This window comes from Denticeps clupeoides, unplaced genomic scaffold (genome assembly GCF_900700375.1).
Source record: "Denticeps clupeoides unplaced genomic scaffold, fDenClu1.1, whole genome shotgun sequence".
NCBI lineage: Eukaryota > Metazoa > Chordata > Actinopteri > Clupeiformes > Denticipitidae > Denticeps > Denticeps clupeoides.
Window position 1 is genome coordinate 44,517 of NW_021629740.1, and position 21,352 is coordinate 65,868.

Here is a 21,352-nt window from a genome sequence, read left to right on the forward strand (position 1 = left end):
AACCCCCCCCCCCCACACACACACACACACACACACACACACACACACACACACAATCGCGTTAACATGCGTGAACCCTCCAGCACCCCAAACACACGGTTATCAGCCACCGATCGCAGTGCATGGATGGATTGGCTGGTCAGCACCTGTATCCACGCGTGGTTTCTGGTGGGTTGGGGGCAGGGTGGTGGACCCTCTTCCTCCTGCAGAGACGGGGGAGCGGGGCGCACTGCGCATGCGTGGCCATGTTGCGTCAACCCGGCCGGAGCGGCGCTCGGAGCGACAGGCAGGCGGCTGCTGTCTGACCCCCATACCGGGATTCGGGCCACCGGCAGCGGCTCAGCGCGATGCCTTTTCCACGCCAACGCGCATTTTAACCCCAAAAAACGGAAGCGAGAGAAACGCGGACCGACGCAAACATGTCAACGTCGGGGAGAGAAACCGGCGGCGGCAGCAGCGGCAGCAGCGTCCTGCACGCCAGCTACGTGGGACCCTACAGACTGGAGAAGACGCTGGGGAAGGGACAGACAGGTGAGTGGCGCGGATGCGGATGCTGGTGCTGATGCTGCGGCTCTCTGAAGTCGCGGTGGCGCAAAATGCGGCGCGGCCGCTGCATCCCTTTCACCGACAACAGCAGCTGCACAAAAACCCCATAATCCCGCAGCTCAGACAAGGGACGCGCTCTGCGGGCTGGGAGTGTGTGTGGGTGTGTGTGTGTGTGTGTGTGTCAGTGAGTGTGTGCATGTGAGTGAGTGTGAGTGTGCATGTAAGTGTGTGTGAGTGAGTGAGTGAGTGTGATTGTGTGTGTTTGAGGGGGAGAGAGTGGTCTTTCTGGGCCGGTTTTGGATCTCCATCCCACGTGGTCTGATTGAGGACAGTATTCGGTGTCTCTGTCTCGCCGGGTGTCTTTTCCGCTGCTGTCCATCTGTTTCCGGTAAAGAACACAATAAGAGGGGCTTTACCATCCCAGCTGGCGATGCCTGCCCATGACCTGGTGTGTGTGTGTGTGTGTGTGTGTGTGTGATTTTAAGTACTAGAGCCCTATTTTCGATATAATAGATAATTGTGTGGTTTGCTCAGAAATAACCAGGTAGAAACAGGAAGTGGAGAAGATAAACCGACTGCCCAGCACTTTGTATTGGTGTGTATATAATGTTATATATTTTAAGTTCTTAACTGCCTTTTCCATTTAATTTACTTAAAAAGAATTTGAATCTCTACTTATTCTAAAAAAATCTATTTAAATTCCTCCAACCTGGCAACACTGCGTATCTCCATACCTATATCCAAGGCTGCTCCATCAGTGGACGTCACGACCACAATCTCTGTTACAATCATCCTGTGACCTCATCCACAACCAACCTAGACATTATAGATCATCAGTACTTTTATTCAATAATTCAGATTGCTGACCTAGTCAAGCATCATTATCACCACCACCACCACCCTCAACAATCAGGGTGAAACAGTATTTTACCCAACACAAGTGAAGTGATTGTGAAACACTGCAGCACAGCACACGGTGACATAACGAAATGTGTCCTCTGTATTTAACCACCCGGGGAGCAGAGTGTGGGGCCACCAGGCCACCACTGCCAATGAATAACAACTGTGCTGTTAGAAATAAGAACAGGTTGATCACTACAATCCATATTGGAATGGTTTTGTAAAATAGAATAAAAGTTCAGAGTTCTCACTGACAGGACTCTCAGTAACAAATATAGATGAACCGGCCTGGTTAAAATGCTTCCCTACTGCCACAGATCATCATACAGAAGCACAGAAAGTGGTGAATGACTGATGAAGGGATTTATATACACAATATATTGTATTATTATTTTTATTGTGGCTAATTGTACCGCTGATGGAAAAATAATTATATCCAAGTCAGTTCTAGAGACTCCGTCCTACATTCTCAGGTTCCATTTTTTCCATTCTTCTTCTTCTTGGACCTCTTTAAATCCCCGTGCCAGGGTGCTGCAGGTGTCACTTGGTGCCAAATGTGTATATTGGGCTGTAATGAGCTGTTCTCAGACTGACACCTTATTGGCTACAGACATAGCGGACTCGTAATGGGAAGGTTGCTGGTTCGAATCCCGAACCGCCAAGGTGCCATTGATGTCCCCTTGATGAAAGTCCCATCCCCACACACTGCTCCCCGGGGGCCTGTCATGGTGCCCACTGCTCACCAATTATTTGCTGACAAATAATTACACACAAATAAAAAGGTTCATTAGTTTGTCTTCTTCAAGACACACAACTTTCTTTTTTTTATATATATTAATGTAAATCCATATTACACTAGTGAAGAAGCCGCATGTTTGCAGAATTGTGTGAAAAAATAGAAGTATACTGAAATTCTGTAAATGAGTAATATACACAGTACATTAATTTGAAAATACCCTCTGATGTCGTGTGTGTAATGAGGGGAATTGTTTAACATTTTGAGATTGAGAATCTGAACCAGGAATATGAAAGGGTGATGATGATGATGTTGATGATGAGGATGGATGTGACAAACCAGACAGACAGAAAGACCGACACAGAGACGGTGTGTGTGACCCTGCTCATGATTATGTGATGTGTGTTGGGGGTATTATTTGAATGGATAATGTGGGGGAGGGTGTGTGTGTGTGTGTGTGTGTGTGTGTGACAGAGAGAGAGAGTGAGTGAGATCAGAACTGTCCCAGTCTGCAGTTGGCCCTCATTTAATAAGTTCTTGGTAACAGCAGATGGTTACCATGGTTTCCACCCCACAATCTCTCTCTCACACACACACACACACACACAAACAATAGGCATGGCTTCCAGGCAGCAGATGATAGGCACACAGCAGCAGTTTGATCCCTGCCCCCAACACACACACTCACAGAACAGGCCTGTTCTCCGCTCTGCTGTTAGAACACAGGAGGTGGCTCATCCCGTCTTTGTCTGTGGTTCTGCTGAAAACCAGGCTCAAGAGAATGTCGTCATCACAAGTCTTCATTTGCTTTACTGCTTCGATTTAATAATTTCATTACTCATAAAAAAATAGTAGTACACAATATAAACAATCCAACATTTAGATGTACACTCGACACGTGAAACAGAAAAGCAGCATAACATCAAAAATGCAGGACAAGGGAGTGAGGAAGAAAACCAACATCACCCATTAGAGCCCTCGGGTGGATGTGATTGGCAGCGCCTGGCTGGCACAGGGCTGCCTTGGTAACGCATGATGATTGTACAGAAGTATTACAGGTGTGCAGATGTGCAAAAATGTACAGATAAGGTGCAATAAATTATCCAAATTTGGAGGCTTATGTCCAGTAGCACAATAATAAAGCATTGTGGATTTGTGTGTGTGTGTGTGTGTGTGTGTGTACTTGTCCTGCGGCTATGAAAGCTTTTACTGAAACGATGCATCAGTTCTGAGCTGCACTCATTCGTCTTTGTTTAGTTTCTCTTTCCATCTCCTGCTCTCCACCACTCAGCATTCATCTCCAGTGACCAGTGAGTGTGTGCAGTTGTGTGTGCGTGTAACACACTCTGGCTCACTTTCTGACTGAGAGAGTCTCAGTGTTTTGTTATTAAATGTCAAGACATGACATTTTCATGTGTGTTTAATTCCTAATTTCAAATGGTCGCAGTGGCAGCCTAGCAGGTAAGGAAATGGTTCAAATCCTGAACCGTGAAGGTGCCACTGAGGTCCCCTTGATGAAGGTCCCGCACACTCTCCCCCACACACTGCTCCCCGGGCGCCTGTCATGCTGCCCACTGCTCACCAAGGGTGGTGGTTAAACACAGAGGACACGTTTCACCGTGTCACCGCGTGCTGCGCTGCAGTACTTCACTTTCACGTTTCTTTTCAAATAATTCATGACACAATTAATTAATTAATTAAGATTTATATCATTTATGACAGATTTAATTAATGAATTATAGATGATTTGTGCTATTTTAATTTGGTACACTACACCCTCAGTACCAAACTTCAGCTTTTGTAGGGTCCTAGTGAACCAAATCTGGGATTCCAATGACTGAAAGCAAGTAATAAGGGATTAGAGCGTCTGGAAAAATGCTGTACATTTAAATATTGTAGGATGTTCCTGGTCTGGAATGATCCATGGGAAGTATCAGCATCAGAACTGGACTAGAGAGCAATGGGAGAAGTTAGTTTTAATATTTTTTTACAGCATGTTGATGGCCAAGTGTGTGTGTATGTGTGTTATTACTGGAACGTGAAAGTGAAGTGATTTTCATTGTGAAACACTGCAGCACAGCACACTGTGACATGGTGAAATGTGTCCTCTGTATTTAACCATCACCTTTGGTGAGAAGGGCAGCCATGACAGGCGCCCGGAGAGCAGTGTGTGGGGACAGTACTTTGCTCAGTGGCACCTCAGCGGATCGGCAACCTCCTGATTACGGGGCTGCTTCGGGACCACCACTGCCCCGAAAATTGTCCTACCCGGTCATAAATCCTGGACCATTAAAACAACAAGGAATGCTGTGTTAAATATCATACTGTTCTTGTACTATACATTTTGACATCATTATATCTTCAACTAGAGCACAATTAAAAAAAGTACATTGGGAAAGTAAATATTTGATACACTGCCTGGATTTCCCACTCATAAAGAATGGAGAGATCCGTAACTTTAATCATAGGTACACCTCAACTGTGAGGGACAGGATGTAAAAATCACATTGTATGATCAGCGTACAGCGTGTTTGGTCTGAAAGCAGTTTTAGATTTTCTCTAATGAGAAAAAAAATTCGTCTGCGCCACGTATGTCAGAACCAGGCGTTTTTCTGGTGTTTGTGGTGTCAAGGAAGCACAGACTGAACACAGACCATTTTTCTCCACAACGCGACCTTAACTGTTGTATTTGAAACCGTCATGTGATCATTTAGGAAATTTATGGCATGCGTCGTGATGCATCGATATCGAGGCATTGATAATCGCAATCGAATCGTGAGACCAGTGAAGGTTCACACCTCTAGCAAAACTGTACGTAGGTTTCAGTCCAGCTAAGAAACACCTTTATTTTTATGAATAAATCATTGGAGTGTATATTGCTGAAGATCACAGTATGAAAATCCTGAAATCACATACATTTACATTTACAGTATGGCATTTTGCAGAAGTTCTTATCCAGAGCTGACATACATCAGTACAGTGCTGACACTGACATTAAAGCCCGGTTTCAGATTGTCCCCAGCATTAACGATATTTTCCCTGTGTGCATTTGTGTTCGTATAGGCCTGGTGAAGCTGGGTGTTCACTGTGTTACATGTCAGAAAGTGGCCATAAAGATTGTGAACAGAGAGAAGCTGAGTGAATCGGTTCTGATGAAGGTAAGAATTATTTCTTTTAACCCTTTAAAAACAGATGATCAGTTTAAAAATCATTTAGATTTTAAGCATAAAAAGTATCTCTTATTGTGTTCTCTAGATTGTGTGTGTGTGTTAATGTTGATCAGAAAAATACTTATCAATATTAAAATTTAGTATTGATTCTTAGTGAAGTTGTTGTTCAAACATGATATGAATATTTTAATTGCCACTGTTGAAGTTAGTTAACTATAAGAATGGCTGCTTATATCTCTATGTGCACAAGGCGCATATACTTTTCACTTCTGCGACAATCATTTCTTAAGAGCCTTAAAGCCAGCATGTCCTTAAATGTAATTATCAATCCTTGTGACATTAGTCAGTTAAGTGCATTTAATTAACAAATGCATAACATTGAATGAATAGATGCAACTGTGCAGGAATAGAGGTGCGTGTATAGTTATGGGTGCGGGTGTGGCTGGATGCACATGTGTGAGGACGCGTGGGAAAATACACATAAATAGCATTGAAATGGCTAAAATTAATAAAGCTCACTCACAACGTTGCTAACAGGCATCTAATATTCATTGGCAAAATATTAACGATATAAACATCATCAAACCCTGTTAGCTTAGCACTAGAATTTCAGTGCCTAGCGAGAGGATGATCTCAACAGCAAGGGACAGCAGAGGTCTACACTCTCCCCATCGTCATCTTTTTTAAAAAGCTCACGTCTGCTTTACTTTCTCTTTTTTTAAATGGCTCAGAATCGCTCCGTGGTACGGAGTTGTGTTTAGAAGGGGGTGAAGAATGGCGTCTTTTTACCAGCCTGGTCACTCCAAATTAGAGTTGCTATGCTAACTCTACACAACATGCTTAGTCAACATGTGAAAATCATTAAACAACGAATCGGAAGAACAACTCTTTTGTAAGAACACATGAGACGATCACGTACAGTCCAAAGAAGCGAACTAACACGAGCTGCTCACGCAACAAAACAGATGATTCAAAAACGTGCTTTTATTATCATGGTTCCAGTTCATTATGCAACTTCTTTTTTACGTTCCAGGTCTCCACAATTTTTACTTATTTGATACGTTCTTTATGTTGAGGTCAAACGTGAAGCACTTTACAAGTAAGAGTGTGTTACATAGCAAAATAGTTCTTTGCATGAAATGTAGGACTTCAACAATCGATTAAGTCAATATAAATCGATTACTAACAGAGTTGGCAATGAATTTCGTAATCGATTCATTGTGTCGCGTGACGAGGAGACATTTGATAATAAAAAGAACTTTAGTTGAGCTCAGAGCAGAGTGAACACACTCGGTCTCTTTCGTGCACTGATGCCTGCAGACCAAGCGGAGGTAGAGGGAAGATACAAGGCCATAGCGGCCGGAATTCACCTGCAGTGGAAGCAGGCCGCAAGCAGCAGCCTGTGCACGTGATCAACACATTTTACATGCGCTGAAACAGACCACGTCTAAAATCACTTCACTTCTGTCACGCAAGACTCAGACTCGTCACGAAGAACCAGTGAGTTAATTACATTTTTTCTGGAAAAACACAGACTTCCTGTCTTCGGCAAACATTGTGGTCGGTGGATGGTGTTGATGACGCTCAACTTCTATTGGCCGCTCTCTTCCTCGTCACGCCTCTCTACTCCTCATTAGCATTTAAAGCTACAGACACCGAAATGACGCGTCCTGCAGTAGGGGATGAAGTAACATTTATTTATTTTTATTTCTTATACAGCCCAAAATCTCATACAGTATGTCTCAACAAGTTATGTAGTAAAAGTTACTCTAGTAAAAGTTTTCCATTTAAATTTCTACTTAGATTTGAAATTTTTGAAGGCAAATACTGTATGTTTACTCAAGTATCACAAGTAAAAGTACAGTGATTTATTCTTGACTCTAATGTCTAATTTTAATTTACTGGTTAAATATTTTTTTTGTGGAATGCCATTAATTACTAATAGTTACTGATAACTATTAAAATTATCATATATTTACATTTCCGAAATTTATCAGAAGCTTTATCCAGAACAACTTTCAACCAGTAGTGACAGGGACTCAGGGTTCAGTGTCTTGGACAGGAAAGTGGAGGTGAAGTGATGGTCATTGTGGAACACTGCAGCGCAGCACACGGTGTCCTCTGTATTTAACCATCACCCTTGGAGCAGTGCATGGGGACCTCAGTGGGACCTTGCCACCACTTGCTCAGGGACTTTATATTTCTGACACAGACTAAGTCTTTGGAAGCTGAATCTGTGAACATTGTAGGACTGAGTGTGAGTTACTGAGCGCTAGCCAATATTGACAACTGATGCAGTTTTTAATGGACTACAGGACATTTTGTCTAGTACTGTATTCACAGTATAATTGTTTTTGGTGATCATTATATCATTTAACAGCTTGAATAGTATAATATAAGCAAAATAAATTTCATATGTGGTTGAAAAGACTATAAATGCTATCACCTAAATCTTTTTTGACCTGGTAATGCAGCACACATAAAATATGGGCCTCGCTGAAGCTCCACAATCTGTGCATTTTTGCGTGGCGAAATGAAAAAGAGATTTTTGAAAACTGCTGGGTACAAGCACAACTCCAATCGCATCATACTGTGCATGATATTTGTATGATATTTTTACCTCAATCAACAATCCCATAATGTACAATAATTGTAGCCCTTCATTGTGTAACCCTTGTGTGTGTGAGTGAGTGACATGAAAGACTGAATCTACCTCCATTTTCCAGCAGGGTGTGATTTTTTTGTAATTTGTATGTTGACTAGTTAAGTTTCTTCTTAGATTTATCTTCTCACCCTAACCGTACCCCACATTAACCCCGTCCTTCTCCACAGGTTGAAAGGGAAATAGCCATTCTGAAACTCATCGAACATCCACATGTTCTAAAGCTACATGAGGTCTATGAGAACAAGAAATATTTGTAAGTACAGCTTTCATCTGTGTTTGTTGCCATTCAGACAGTCTGTGGTGTGTATGTTGTCAAAAAAAAAAAGTTTTCAGGGAGAAATTATTCATATTGAGTCAATGTATACAAATGGCCGTACTACACAGCTCTGTGTGTGTGTGTGTGTGTGTGTGTGTAGGTATCTCGTATTGGAACATGTGTCAGGTGGTGAGCTGTTTGACTACCTGGTGAAAAAGGGACGTCTGACACCTAAAGAGTCCAGGAAGTTCTTCAGACAGATCATCTCTGCCCTGGACTTCTGCCACAGCCACTCAATATGGTGAGCAGACCTTTCACATTTATCCAAGGCGCCACCACGTCATATTCAGCAACAATGCACGCAGACGATACAGAGAAAATAAGAGTTCATCTTGAACCCTAACCCTGGATGTCCCTAGCAGTTCTGTTATTAGATGTCATGAAGTCTCAAATTTTCAGACCCACAGCTTTTCCTAATGGTGGCATCTGTACTTCATTTATGTTTTATGATCTCCATGGGGTTTCTGTCTTTTCTCCCCACGCTGCCAGTCACCGGGATCTAAAGCCAGAGAATCTGCTCCTGGATGAGAAGAACAACATTCGCGTGGCCGACTTCGGCATGGCGTCGCTACAGGTTGGCGACAGTCTGCTGGAGACCAGCTGTGGGTGAGTCTGATTGGAAATTAGCAGTCTAGGACACATTCATCAGACGGGTGAATTTTCTTTTGTTCGCTCCCCAGATCCCCTCACTACGCCAGTCCAGAGGTCATCAGGGTCAGTCTCATATTTTTCCATGTGTGTCACATTCTGTGTCACATTTTTATCCACACAAGGATGATTTAAATTTTTTGTCAAGTTGTGGCCTAGCATCTATGGAACCGGGATCATGACAGGAAGGTCACGGGTTCGAAGGTGCCACTAAGGGTTGGATAACTGCTGAGAACACATTTTGTTGCATCATATGCTGAATATAACACAGTGATTGTGAAACACACTTTGACACAGAGAAACATTTCCTCTGTACTTAGCATTGCACTGCATATCATACCGTGTATGACTATGTATGTGACAAATAAAATTTGAATTTGAATTCAACCATCGCCCTGGGTGACAGTGGGTACCATGACAGGTGCCCGGGGAGCAGTGTGTGGGGATGGGACCTTCATCAAGGGGACCTTGGGATTCGAACCAGCAACCTTCTGATTACGAGGCCGCTTCCTTACTCGCTAGACCACCACTGCCCCTGACCCCTCATCACTTTCACTGTATATGTCCCTTTCAGGGAGAGAAGTATGATGGTCGGAAGGCTGATGTTTGGAGCTGTGGTGTTATTCTTTTTGCACTTTTAGTGGTGAGTGATTATCTGTGTGTGTATACATGCATGTGTGTATGTACTGTATGTGTGTGAAGGAATGTATAGAACCTCAGCTTCTCTTGGACACTCTCAGGGTGCATTGCCATTTGATGATGATAACCTGCGGAACCTACTGGAGAAAGTGAAGCTGGGTGTGTTCCACATGCCACATTTTATCCCACCCGACTGCCAGAACCTTCTGAGGGGGATGATTGAGGTGGATGCCAACAAGAGACTTACGGTCAGCATTCAGACTTACGGTCCACAGGATTCAACCACACAGATTAGGGCTGCGCGATATAAACAATATGCGATATAAATTTGGCCAACGGGAGAGATTTAGATTTTACCCGCCTACCACAGAAATATCAAAGTTGCATCACCTGCAGGAAACCAGCACAAGCAGTTTTGGGTGACAGACAACGATTGGGGTTGTGCACGACAACGATTCTTAAATCATAGTTTCCAAAATCTTTAAATAATTTTAGAAATGATAAGTAATCCTTAAATCTAGAGTTCAAATGTTTTAAAAATACTGCAGACCCAATAAATACAGTAAAACGCCTTGAATCTGTCAGTAATCCGTTGGTCGCTGGTTTACTAAATGCAGTGCATGTGTCAATGTCCAATCGGTCCAAGGCCGTAACCTGGTGGCTTTATGGATCTGCACGCATGCACGGAACAGATAGGGAGAAATATTTCAGACATTAGTTTTAATGTAATTTACAGCTGAATACAGAAAATACTAAACATTTAAATAGATACACACTTTGTACAAATATCTGGTGTTCCTCTGGCCTTATGGGTGTGACAGAAAGTCCACTTTCAGTAGAATTGGCCATGTATTGTTTTATTTGGTGTATGGTTATGCTATATATTGATGTATCTGTAAAAATACAACTTCCTGCTGCAGTTAGTTTGCCATGGACACATATTACCCTTTCAATTTATATACCACAATATATACCATCTACTGTCTATGGTTAAATTTATGTCGCAATATGAATTTTATGCCATATCGCACAGCCCTAACACAGATATACTTTATCTGTAACCTTGACTGTGTATATGTGTTCACAGTTAGAGCAGATTCAGAAGCACACTTGGTACTTGTGAGTATGAATATGTGTGTGTTTGGTTTGAATTGAACTGTCTACATGGTGCATGTAAAATATACATGTTCATATGCAGCAGTTTCCGTCTGTGTAAGTGTGATTTGTGTGTTTACAGAGCAGGTAAAAACGAGTCAGAGCCAGAGCAGCCACAGCAGCGTAAGGTGGCGATGAGGACGCTGCCTGCACTGGAAGACATGGACCCTGACGTCCTGGAAAGCATGCATTCACTTGGCTGCTTCCGCGACAAGAATAAACTCATCAATGACTTGCTGTCTGATTAGTGAGTAATTGTGATTAACAATTAAGTTGTCTTTTATTTAAGTTCCCATTATCACTTTAATTACTTGTACTGAAGGGGGGGGGCAGTATTATCAGTATGGTGTGTGAGTTTGTAATGTAGGGGGGGGCAGTGGTGACCTAGCGGTTAAGGAAGGTTGCCGGTTCGAATCCCGGTCTGCCAAGGTGCCACTGAGGTGCCACCGAGCAAAGCACCGTCCCCACACACTTCTCCCCGGGCGCCTGTCATGGCTGCTCACTGCTCACTCAGGGTGATGGGTTAAATGCAGAGGACAAATTTCACTGTGTGCACCGTGTACTGTGCTGCTGTGTATCACTTGTGACAATCACTTCACTTTAACTTTAGCGGTTAGGGTGTAGGGTGTTAGTAGCCTAGTGGGCAACACGCTAGTCTATGAACCAGAAGACCCAGGTTCAAACCCCACTTACTACCATTGTTCAAACCCCACTTACTACCTGAGCAGGACACTTAACCCTGAGTGTCTCCAGGGGGGGGACTGTCCCTGTAACTACTGACTGTACGGCGCTCTGGATAAGGGCGTCTGGTAAATGCTGTAAATGTAAAAGTAAATGTGTGATAATGGTGTCGTGTTAAGTGGTAATGTTGGGTGTGATAATGGAGTCGTGTACAGTGGCAATGTTGGGTGTGATTGTAGAGTCATGTACAGTGGTAATGTTGGGTGTGATTATGGAGTCGTGTATAGTGGTAATGCTGGGTGTGATAATGGTGTTGTGTTAAGTGGTAATGTTGGGTGTGATTATGGAGTTGTGTACAGTTGTAATGTTGGGTGTGATTATGGAGTCGTGTACAGTGGTAATGCTGGGTGTGATTATGGAGTCGTGTACAGTTGTAATGTTGGGTGTGATAATGGTGTCATGTTAAGTGGTAATGTTGGGTGTGATTATGGAGTTGTGTACAGTGGTAATGTTGGGTGTGATTATGGAGTCGTGTACAGTGGTAATGTTGGGTGTGATTGTAGAGTCATGTACAGTGGTAATGTTGGGTGTGATTATGGAGTCGTGTATAGTGGTAATGTTGAGTGTGATTGTAGAGTCATGTACAGTGGTAATGTTGGGTGTGATTATGGAGTCGTGTATAGTGGTAATGTTGAGTGTGATTGTAGAGTCATGTACAGTTGTAATGTTGGGTGTGATTATGGAGTCGTGTACAGTTGTAATGTTGGGTGTGATTATGGTGTCGTGTACAGTGGTAATGTTGGGTGTGATTATGGAGTCGTGTACAGTGGTAATGTTGGCTGTGATAATGGTGTCGTGTTAAGTGGTAATGTTGGGTATGATTATGGAGTCGTGTACAGTGGTAATGTTGGGTGTGATTATGGAGTCGTGTACAGTTGTAATGTTGGGTGTGATAATGGTGTCGTGTTAAGTGGTAATGTTGGGTATGATTATGGAGTCGTGTACAGTTGTAAGGTTGGGTGTGATTATGGAGTCGTGTTAAGTGGTAATGTTGGGTATGATTATGGAGTCGCGTACAGTTGTAATGTTGGGTGTGATTATGGAGTCGTGTACAGTGGTAATGTTGGGTGTGATTATGGAGTCGCGTACAGTTGTAATGTTGGGTGTGATAATGGAGTCGTGTACAGTTGTAATGTTGGGTGTGATTATGGAGTCGTGTACAGTGGTAATGTTGGGTATGATTATGGAGTCGCGTACAGTTGTAATGTTGGGTGTGATTATGGAGTCGTGTACAGTGGTAATGTTGGGTATGATTATGGAGTCGTGTACAGTGGTAATGTTGGGTGTGATAATGGAGTCGTGTACAGTTGTAATGTTGGGTGTGATTATGGAGTCGCGTACAGTTGTAATGTTGGGTGTGATAATGGTGTCGTGTTAAGTGGTAATGTTGGGTGTGATAATGGTGTCGTGTTAAGTGGTAATGTTGGGTGTGATTATGGAGTCGTGTACAGTGGTAATGTTGGCTGTGATAATGGTGTCGTGTTAAGTGGTAATGTTGGGTGTGATTATGGAGTCGTGTACAGTATAAGTAAACTGTATGAGCCAGGGGAGCATATATTGTCTTAGAAATTCTGAATCAGAATTACTCTTGTAATACTTAAGGTTGGGGTGGTTTTTCATGGTAGAGGTAGATTTTGTCTTGGTGGTAATGGTGGATGTGTTGTGACAGTCTTTTTAAATTGTCGTTTTACGCGATGGTTGGTTAATATATGATAATATGCATGTTTGATTGTGTGGATGTAAATGTTGAATATTTTGAATTGTATATGTTGACACTGATAATGCATATTGACCTTAGAAGTGAAATGGAGGTTTTGGTGGAGAAAGAGTGGAAGTTCTGTTGTAAATGTGGAATGTGTCTGCTGGCAGTGATAACCAGGAGAAGATGATTTATTTCCTGCTTCTTGACCGGAAGGAGCGTTTCCCCAGTCATGAGGACCAGAACCTTCCACCACGAAATGACATTGGTAACAGGCAGACAATGTATTTATTACAGAGGATGGAATGTATAAAGTCAAGGATAGCATTTACTAAACTGATTGTACCCCATGAAACCTGCTTGTTACAGACCCCCCACGGAAGCGAGTGGACTCCCCTATGCTGACTCGGCACAATAAGAGACGTCCAGAACGAAAGAGTCTGGAGGTTCTTACTATTACAGATGGGGGGTCCCCATTACCTTCCCGCCGCACCATAGACTTGAGTCAACATGGTCAGAGGTACACACACATACTCCTCATTCGTGCTGTAGACTAGTCTGTATAAAAGAGCTGATCTGATAAATGCTGTAAAATGATCTCATCTGTAAGTGTGTTCTCTGTGTGTGTGTGTGTGGGTGATTTTAGGTCTAGGTCCATCAGTGGTGCTTCTTCGGGTTTGTCTTCAAGTCCCCTCAGCAGCCCAAGAGTAAGTTTATTCTCACACACTTTCACAGTATTCTTCTGAATATTTGTGTGGGTGGGTGTGGTCTAATTCACTGTTAAAAAGTGCCTGTAGACATTCTGTTTCACATTAAAGAGCTTGTCTGCCTGTTCCTGCAGCTACACTCAGAACATCCACTCACATATTTCTGCAGCTCTCCTCTTATGTTGCTTGGCTTCTGATAAAGGAGACTTCCACCCAACAGTAGATGTTAATATTTACCTTCTCATTGGGAACAGATCATACTTCTCTTCCTGTAGTGTTGGTGTAATTGAGTCTGTAGTGAATGGAATATTGACCCTCAATTCACTCATGTGCAAAACACACACAAAAATTATTAATGCGTTGGTGGAACTCACCTTTATCATAGTGTGAATGGCTAAATGTTCATTTATATGTTTGTTCAGGGGATTATCAAAGTGATATTGTTTGTTCTCTTTTTAATAAAAGTGCTTTTGGGATTCATGATAATTACAAGCAATATTTAGTACCATACTGCATGAACATTACATAAGGAACATTACAAAAAGTGTAAATATGTAAGTGGATAAATCAGTACATTCAATTAGTACATTTATAGTCACATCCATTGAATTAATATTTTTGTTATATAAATTCTAGCTCAGACTTTGTGTGTGTTTACGTGCTCTCCCCGTGTTGGTGCGGGTTTTCTCCGGGCTCTCCTGTCTCCTCCTACCGGGTAACACACTCGCCTATGAACCAGAAGACCCGGGATCAAATCCCACTTACTACCATTGTGTCCCTGAACAAGACACTTAACCCTGAGTGTCTCCAGGGGGGGACTGTCCCCCTAAGTCGCTCTGGATAAGGGCTGTAAATGTAAATGACCATATGTGTGAGCAACCCTGAGAAACAGGACTGAGCTGTGTGTGTGTGAGTGTGTGTATTCGTTTCATCCAGTTTGGTCCTGCACACTGAATGACTTCCTGTTACCGATTTTCTGGCTGTGCTTATGAGCTGCTCCGATTGGTTGTTTGTGGTAACTGCCTGCTTTGATTGGTCGGCTCCTGCTAATGGCACATATTTTTTGTTGTTTTATTTTTTTGTCTTTCTGTGCTCACATCTCCGCTGCTCTGTCACCTGTGTGTCGTTTCTTACCATTTCACTACCATGCGTGTTTTGTGTCGTTTGTTGGTGCAGCCCGTGCGACGCTTTTTTGTTCCGCCACAGTTGCCTGATTTCTGCCAGTTGCCCAACTGTAGTCCCACCCATTGCCCCGGACAGCCTAAATTCACCAGAGCCACACACCTTTCCCCCAAAATATGCCCCCTCATGTCAGACCCCAAAACACAAACACTCCCAGCCAAGCCCCGATCTCCCCACAAACCCCTGCAGACCACCCGCTCCAACCCCCTCCCCAGCGCCGCGGCCTCCTCTCCATCCATCCAATCAGAGCCCAGCACTCCCTGCCAGCCCCACCCTCTACCACTAGCCGGCAGTCCGAGGGCGGCGCGCCGTTCGCCCCTTACTGTCCCACCAAAACTCTCCATGCACCTTTCCCCCGTCCATTTGCTCCGCCTCAACCCTGAGCTCAACGGAAAACCTGTGCCCCCCTCCCTGGCACAGGTTACACCCCAACCATCACCTAAAGGAACACCCATCCACACGCCCAGAGAAAGCCCAGCTGGGACCCCCAGCCCCACGCCGCCCCCCAGCCCCTCCATCGCTGGCGCCCCCTGGAGGAGCCGACTGAACTCCATCAGAAACAGTTTCCTGGGGTCTCCACGCTTCCACCGCAGGAAACTGCAAGGTACCTGGAAACTGCAATGTGGGGGGCATGTTGTATAAATGTATTGGTGCTGGACCCACAAACTTCCACAAACCATGAAATACATAAATAAGGAAGTAGATTTGGAGAGACCAGCCTGACAAGACAGATACACGCAGTTGAAACCTCTTTGTATCTCTAGTCCCCACACAGGAGGAGATGTCCAGCCTGACCCCAGACTCGTCTCCAGAGTGAGTTCCACCAGAACTGATCTTCAACCAAAATAAGAAAATGTGAATGAAAACAGTAAAGTAGGAATACGTGTATGCGAACAATACACTGTCAATACAATCTAAAAAAAAATGTAAATAATAGAATAAGAAACAGTCCCCCTGGTAGTAGGTGGCTTCTACCGCCATTTTGAATGCATGTTGTCGACCGCTAGTCTGCTTATATCATATTTTGGAACCAATATATTTTTTTTTCTTACTTCTTACTAAATATGAAAATATTATGTACTCAGGTTGGCCAAGAAGTCGTGGTTTGGGAACTTCAGTCTGGAGAAGGAGGAGCAGATCTTTGTGGTGATTAAAGACAAACCACTGAGCTCCATCAAAGCTGATATCGTCCACGCCTTCCTCTCTGTAAGACCATCAACTGTTTGTTCCACCACACTGAATGAGTGAGTGTGTGTTTGTGTGTATGTTTTCTGTGTGTGTATGTGTGTGTGTGTGTGTATGTGTGTGTATGTTTTCTCTGTGTGTGTGTGTGTGTGTTTGTGTATGTGTGTATGGTTTCTCTGTGTGTGTGTGTGTGTGTGTGTGTGTACGTATGTGTGTTTGTGTGTGTGTATGTGTTTGTGTATGTGTGTATGTTTTCTGTGTGTGTACGTGTTTGTGTATGTGTGTATGTTTTCTGTGTGTGTACGTGTGTGTTTGTGTATGTGTGTATGTTTTCTGTGTGTGTACGTGTGTGTGTTTGTGTATGTGTGTATGTGTGTGTATGTTTTCTGTGTGTGTGTGTGTGTTTGTGTATGTGTGTATTGTTTCTCTGTGTGTGTGTGTATGTGTGTGTTTGTGTATGTGTATGTGTGTATGTTTTCTAAAGTGAAGTGATTGTCACATGTGATACACAGCAGCACAGCACACGGTGCACACAGTGAAATGTGTCCTCTGTATTTAACCATCACCCTGAGTGAGCAGTGGGCACCATGACAGGCGCCCGGGGAGCAGTGTGTGGGGACGGTGCTTCGCTCAGTGGCACCTTGGCGGATCGGGATTCGAACCGGCAACCTTCTGATTACGGGGCCGCTTCCTTAACCGCTAGGCCACCACTGCCCCTCTGTGTGTGTACGTGTGTGTGTGTGTGTGTTTGTGTATGTATGTGTGTGTGTGTGTGTGTGTGTGTATGTTTTCTGTGTGTGTACGTGTGTGTATGTGTGTATGTTTTCTGTGTGTGTGTACGTGTGTGTATGTGTGTGGTGTTTGTGTATGTATGTGTGTGTGTTTGTGTATGTTTTCTGTGTGTGTACGTGTGTGTGTGTGTTTGTGTGTATGTTTTCTGTGTGTGTGTGTGTGTGTGTGTGTATGTTTTTCTGTGTGTGTACGTGTGTGTATGTGTGTATGTTTTCTGTGTGTGTACGTGTGTGCGTGTGTGTGTGTGTTTGTGTATGTGTGTATGTTTTCTGTGTGTGTACGTGTGTGTGTTTGTGTATGTATGTGTGTGTGTGTTTGTGTGTATGTTTTCTGTGTGTGTACGTGTGTGCGTGTGTGTGTGTGTTTGTGTGTATGTGTGTGTGTGTGTGTGTGTGTGTGTTTGTGTATGTATGTGTGTGTGTGTGTTTGTGTGTATGTTTTCTGTGTGTGTGCGTGTGTGTGTGTGTGTTTGTGTGTGTTTGTGTATGTGTGTGTGTGTTTGGTGTTGTGTGTGTGTATGTGTTGTATGTGTGTGTTTTGTGTATGTATGTGTGTGTGTTTGTGTGTATGTTTTCTGTGTGTGTACGTGTGTGCGTGTGTGTGTGTTTGTGTGTATGTTTTCTGTGTGTGTGTGTGTGTGTGTGTGTTTGTGTATGTTTTCTGTGTGTGTGCGTGAGTTTGTGTGTGTGTGTGTGAGTGTGTGTGTTTGTGTGTGTGTGTTTGTGTATGTATGTGTGTGTGTGTTTGTGGTGTGTGTGTATGTGTATGTATGTGTGTGTTTGTGTATGTGTGTGTATGTATGTGTGTGTGTGTTTGTGTGTATGTTTTCTGTGTGTGTGTGTGTGTGTTTGTGTTTGTGTGTATGTGTGTGTGTGTACGTGTGTGTGTTTGTGTATGTATGTGTGTGTGTGTTTGTGTGTATGTTTTCTGTGTGTGTGTGTGTGTGTTTGTGTATGTGAGTGTGTCTGATGACCTTCTGCCCGGATTTTTCGTTTCTCAGATCCCGAGTCTGAGCCACAGTGTTGTCTCTCAGACGAGTTTCCGTGCGGAGTACAAGTCCTCGGCCGGACCGGCGGTGTTCCAGAAGCCGGTAAAGTTCCAGGTTGACATCACGTACTCCGAGGGCAGCTGCTCCCAGAAGGAGAATGGAATCTACTCAGTCACCTTCACCCTGCTCTCAGGTAACCAAAGCCGTCTGTAACGATTAAAAAAGAATAAGGATTTTGTTCCGGTGTCCCCGGTTGTTTGTGGGTCGTTCCTGATTAAGAATAAAAGGCACGTGCTGAGTTCTGCTGGTGATCGTGCTTGTTTCAGGTCCAAGTCGCCGCTTTAAAAGGGTGGTGGAGACGATTCAGGCTCAGTTGCTGAACACTCCTGAGCAGCCCGGCGTCCAGCAGGGTTCTGGTGAGCCTCCTTCTGTCTTTACTGATTAGATGTGTCTGGTGGGCCAGAGCAGAGTAGACGGTGTCCCCAGGTTTCTCTACTGTACTCCTGAACTGTATCCTTGCACTCATCCTGTCACCTCCTCTCCTCCCAGTAAATCTCATTCTTCATCTGTTTGTTTGTTCTCTCTCTCTGTCTGTCTGTCCCCTGTCCTTCTGCCCCTCTGTTCTGTCTCCCTGTTTGTACCTCCAGGTAGTCCGTTGAGTAACTTCTTTGACGTAATTAGGCAGCTTTTCTCAGACGAGAAGCATTCCCAGGCGCCACATTCCCCAGGTGTGTCCAGCAAGCACGATGTCCCTGGCAGGAGATGTGACCCCGAGTCCCCTGATTCTAAAAGCCCCCCAGGCAAAGACAGGGCACAGATGTCCTCTGCCGCTGGGACGCAAGGACGGCCTTAAGAAGGGACTAGATTATCCATTCAGATCTAAACTGGAGATACTGGCCTTCATAGACAAACCTTTATACCACAGAGAGACTCGTTCACGACACACACACACACACACACACACACACGTTTCGTTTCTGTACTGTTGTGTTGCCATCTGATCACCTCTCCTGTCTGTCTCCAACGCTGCGTTCAGTGATGGGTTTGGTTGTTTTCACTACCAGGAATGTTCTGGAAAAGATGATAAGTTTCACTCCTGCAAGGGACACTTTCACTGGACCACGGGACCCTCGATTCCTTCCTTCCTCACCCCGCCCCACACCGACCACACCCCTCGCTCACCGACGGCCGAGCCTTAAAACGTCTTCATCCCTCACGCGCTCAGCGCTGGCGGGGGAGGAGGAACATCTCCAGATCCTGTTCTCCTGCTCTCTATCCATATGAATGTATTTTCATGTGACTGATTTACATCTATTTTCTCTCCCGTGATTTCTCCATCTCTGTATTTATTTTATTCTATTTATCATCTGCAGGATTCAGATTTATTTTTTATTTATTTATAATCTTGACTATTTAGGTGCATTTAATGATTATTTATTGCGTTTGTCCTCTTCTCCATGTTTGTCATTCTTATGTGACCACGTGCTTGTAATGTATTATCCACGATCTTAAGAATGTAGATTAGCCTGTGGAGCAGCAGCTTCATCCTGACAGCAAGCTCATCAACACGATATCAGCTCAGATCTCCAGAGTGAAGAGGAGTGGAATGTGGTGACGCTGGTGGCCTGACATGGGGATCACTGGACTCAGTAGAATTCAAGATGTTGCAGCCCAGGTGGCAGCAGCTACGTTCTCCACCTGTCTGTTCCTTCTGACTCTGTAAATATTCAATTTGTCTTCATTGCTTTTCTCTCGTATTGCTGCATGTCTGGCAGTCAAGTTTTCTTTGCATGATGTTGTGACTGTATCCCTGCCTACCAGAAAATCTGCGGTTTGTGCTCCTCGGTTCTTCTTGATAATTCAGGTTCCACTCACTTCTGGTTTGAGTTCTTCCTCCACTTTGAGTTCTGTCTTCTTCTTTTTTTTTGAGATCTCAGTGGTCTGTAGCCCTGGTGGCAGACACATTATAGAACTGAATCATGAATAAATAAAGCAATACTGGTTGTAGGCCAGCTGATGATGTTTTGGGGGAAGCTGAGCATGACTGTTTCCATCAGACTTCACTTCACAAGACAACAACAGTAGTGGAATCATGAGTATGAGGAGATTATCAGCAGAATAGTCATGAATAAAACACTTTATTTAAAATTCATCCCAAACCAGCTTCTGCCCCTCACAGACCTGGTCTGCATCTATAGATCACAGTGACACCAGTGGCGGTTTTTGATACGGGTGACTTTGCCCTGGGCACAATAGTTTTTTAGCAGGAGATTCTCTTACTGTCTGGAGCGGCATCTAATAACCAACTCACAAAGTAAAACACAATGCAGAAGTAGCTCCTTATTCAACTTGTCAGTTCCACCTTAAATACTTCTCATCAGGCAGAAGTTCCACCTTAAATACTGCTCATCAGGCAGAAGTTCCACCTTAAATACTGCTCATCAGGCAGAAGTTCCACCTTAAATACTGCTCATCAGGCAGAAGTTCCACCTTAAATACTGCTCAGCAGGCAGAAGTTCCACCTTAAATACTGCTCATCAGGCAGAAGTTCCACCTTAAATACTGCTCAGCAGGCAGAAGTTCCACCTTAAATACTGCTCAGCAGGCAGAAGTTCCACCTTAAATACTGCTCAGCAGGCAGAAGTTCCACCTTAAATACTGCTCATCAGGCAGAAGTTCCACCTTAAATACTGCTCAGCAGGCAGAAGTTCCACCTTAAATACTGCTCATCAGGCAGAAGTTCCACCTTAAATACTGCTCAGCAGGCAGAAGTTCCACCTTAAATACTTCTCATCAGGCAGAAGTTCCACCTTAAATACTGCTCATCAGGCAGAAGTTCCACCTTAAATACTGCTCAGCAGGCAGCAGTTCCATTCAAAAGAAAAGAAAAGTGAAGTGATTGACACGTGATACACAGCAGCACAGCACACAGTGAAACTTGTCCTATGCATTTATCCCATCACCCTGTGTGAGCAGTGGGCAGCCATGCCCGGCACCCGGGGAGCAGTGTGTGGGGACGGTGCTTTGCTCAGTGACATCTCAGTGGCACCTTGGTGGATCAGGATTCGAACCAGCAACCTTCTGATTACGGGGCCGCTTCCTTAACCACTAGGCCACGACATTTTAATTATGCTGCTCAGCAGGCTGCAGTTCCATTTTAAATAATGCTCAGCAACCTGCTGTACCACCTTAAATACTGCGCAGCCACCTGCAGTTCCACCTTAAATACTGCTCAGCAGGCCGCAGTTCCACCTTAAATACTGCACAGCAACCTAGAGTTCCA

The 21,352-nt window shown here is 44.0% G+C and overlaps 1 protein-coding gene across 3 annotated transcripts; it reads left to right on the forward strand.

The window, feature by feature from the left end:
• The first annotated feature begins 252 nt into the window (after window positions 1-252).
• On the forward strand, window positions 253-20,091 carry LOC114773155 (serine/threonine-protein kinase BRSK2-like). Of its 3 annotated transcripts, none has more exons than XM_028965690.1 (19): window positions 253-531; window positions 5,246-5,340; window positions 8,185-8,270; window positions 8,434-8,574; window positions 8,823-8,939; window positions 9,014-9,047; window positions 9,556-9,624; window positions 9,722-9,868; window positions 10,708-10,739; window positions 10,858-11,022; window positions 13,386-13,483; window positions 13,585-13,735; window positions 13,862-13,922; window positions 15,099-15,708; window positions 15,869-15,917; window positions 16,190-16,310; window positions 18,082-18,262; window positions 18,396-18,485; window positions 18,717-20,091. In XM_028965690.1, exons 1-19 carry the CDS (start codon window positions 420-422, stop codon window positions 18,920-18,922), a joined length of 2,565 nt encoding a protein of 854 aa, XP_028821523.1. In that variant the 5' UTR covers window positions 253-419; the 3' UTR covers window positions 18,923-20,091. The 3 variants fall into 3 exon arrangements, with proteins under 3 accessions (XP_028821523.1, XP_028821524.1, XP_028821526.1); XM_028965691.1 differs by having other exon boundaries at window positions 420-531; window positions 19,134-20,091; XM_028965693.1 differs by having other exon boundaries at window positions 420-531; window positions 15,525-15,708.
• Window positions 20,092-21,352: the final 1,261 nt, after the last annotated feature.

What these genes read in the sequence shown, in the direction of transcription:
- LOC114773155 (XM_028965690.1), top strand. Translation starts at nt 420, where the DNA reads ATGTCAACGTCGGGGAGAGAAACCGGCGGCGGCAGCAGCGGCAGCAGC. An exon ending in TATGAGAACAAGAAATATTT is followed by an intron (nt 8,271 to 8,433) that starts GTAAGTACAGCT and finishes GTGTGTGTGTAG; the next exon opens with GTATCTCGTATTGGAACATG. An exon ending in TGCCACAGCCACTCAATATG is followed by an intron (nt 8,575 to 8,822) that starts GTGAGCAGACCT and finishes CCACGCTGCCAG; the next exon opens with TCACCGGGATCTAAAGCCAG.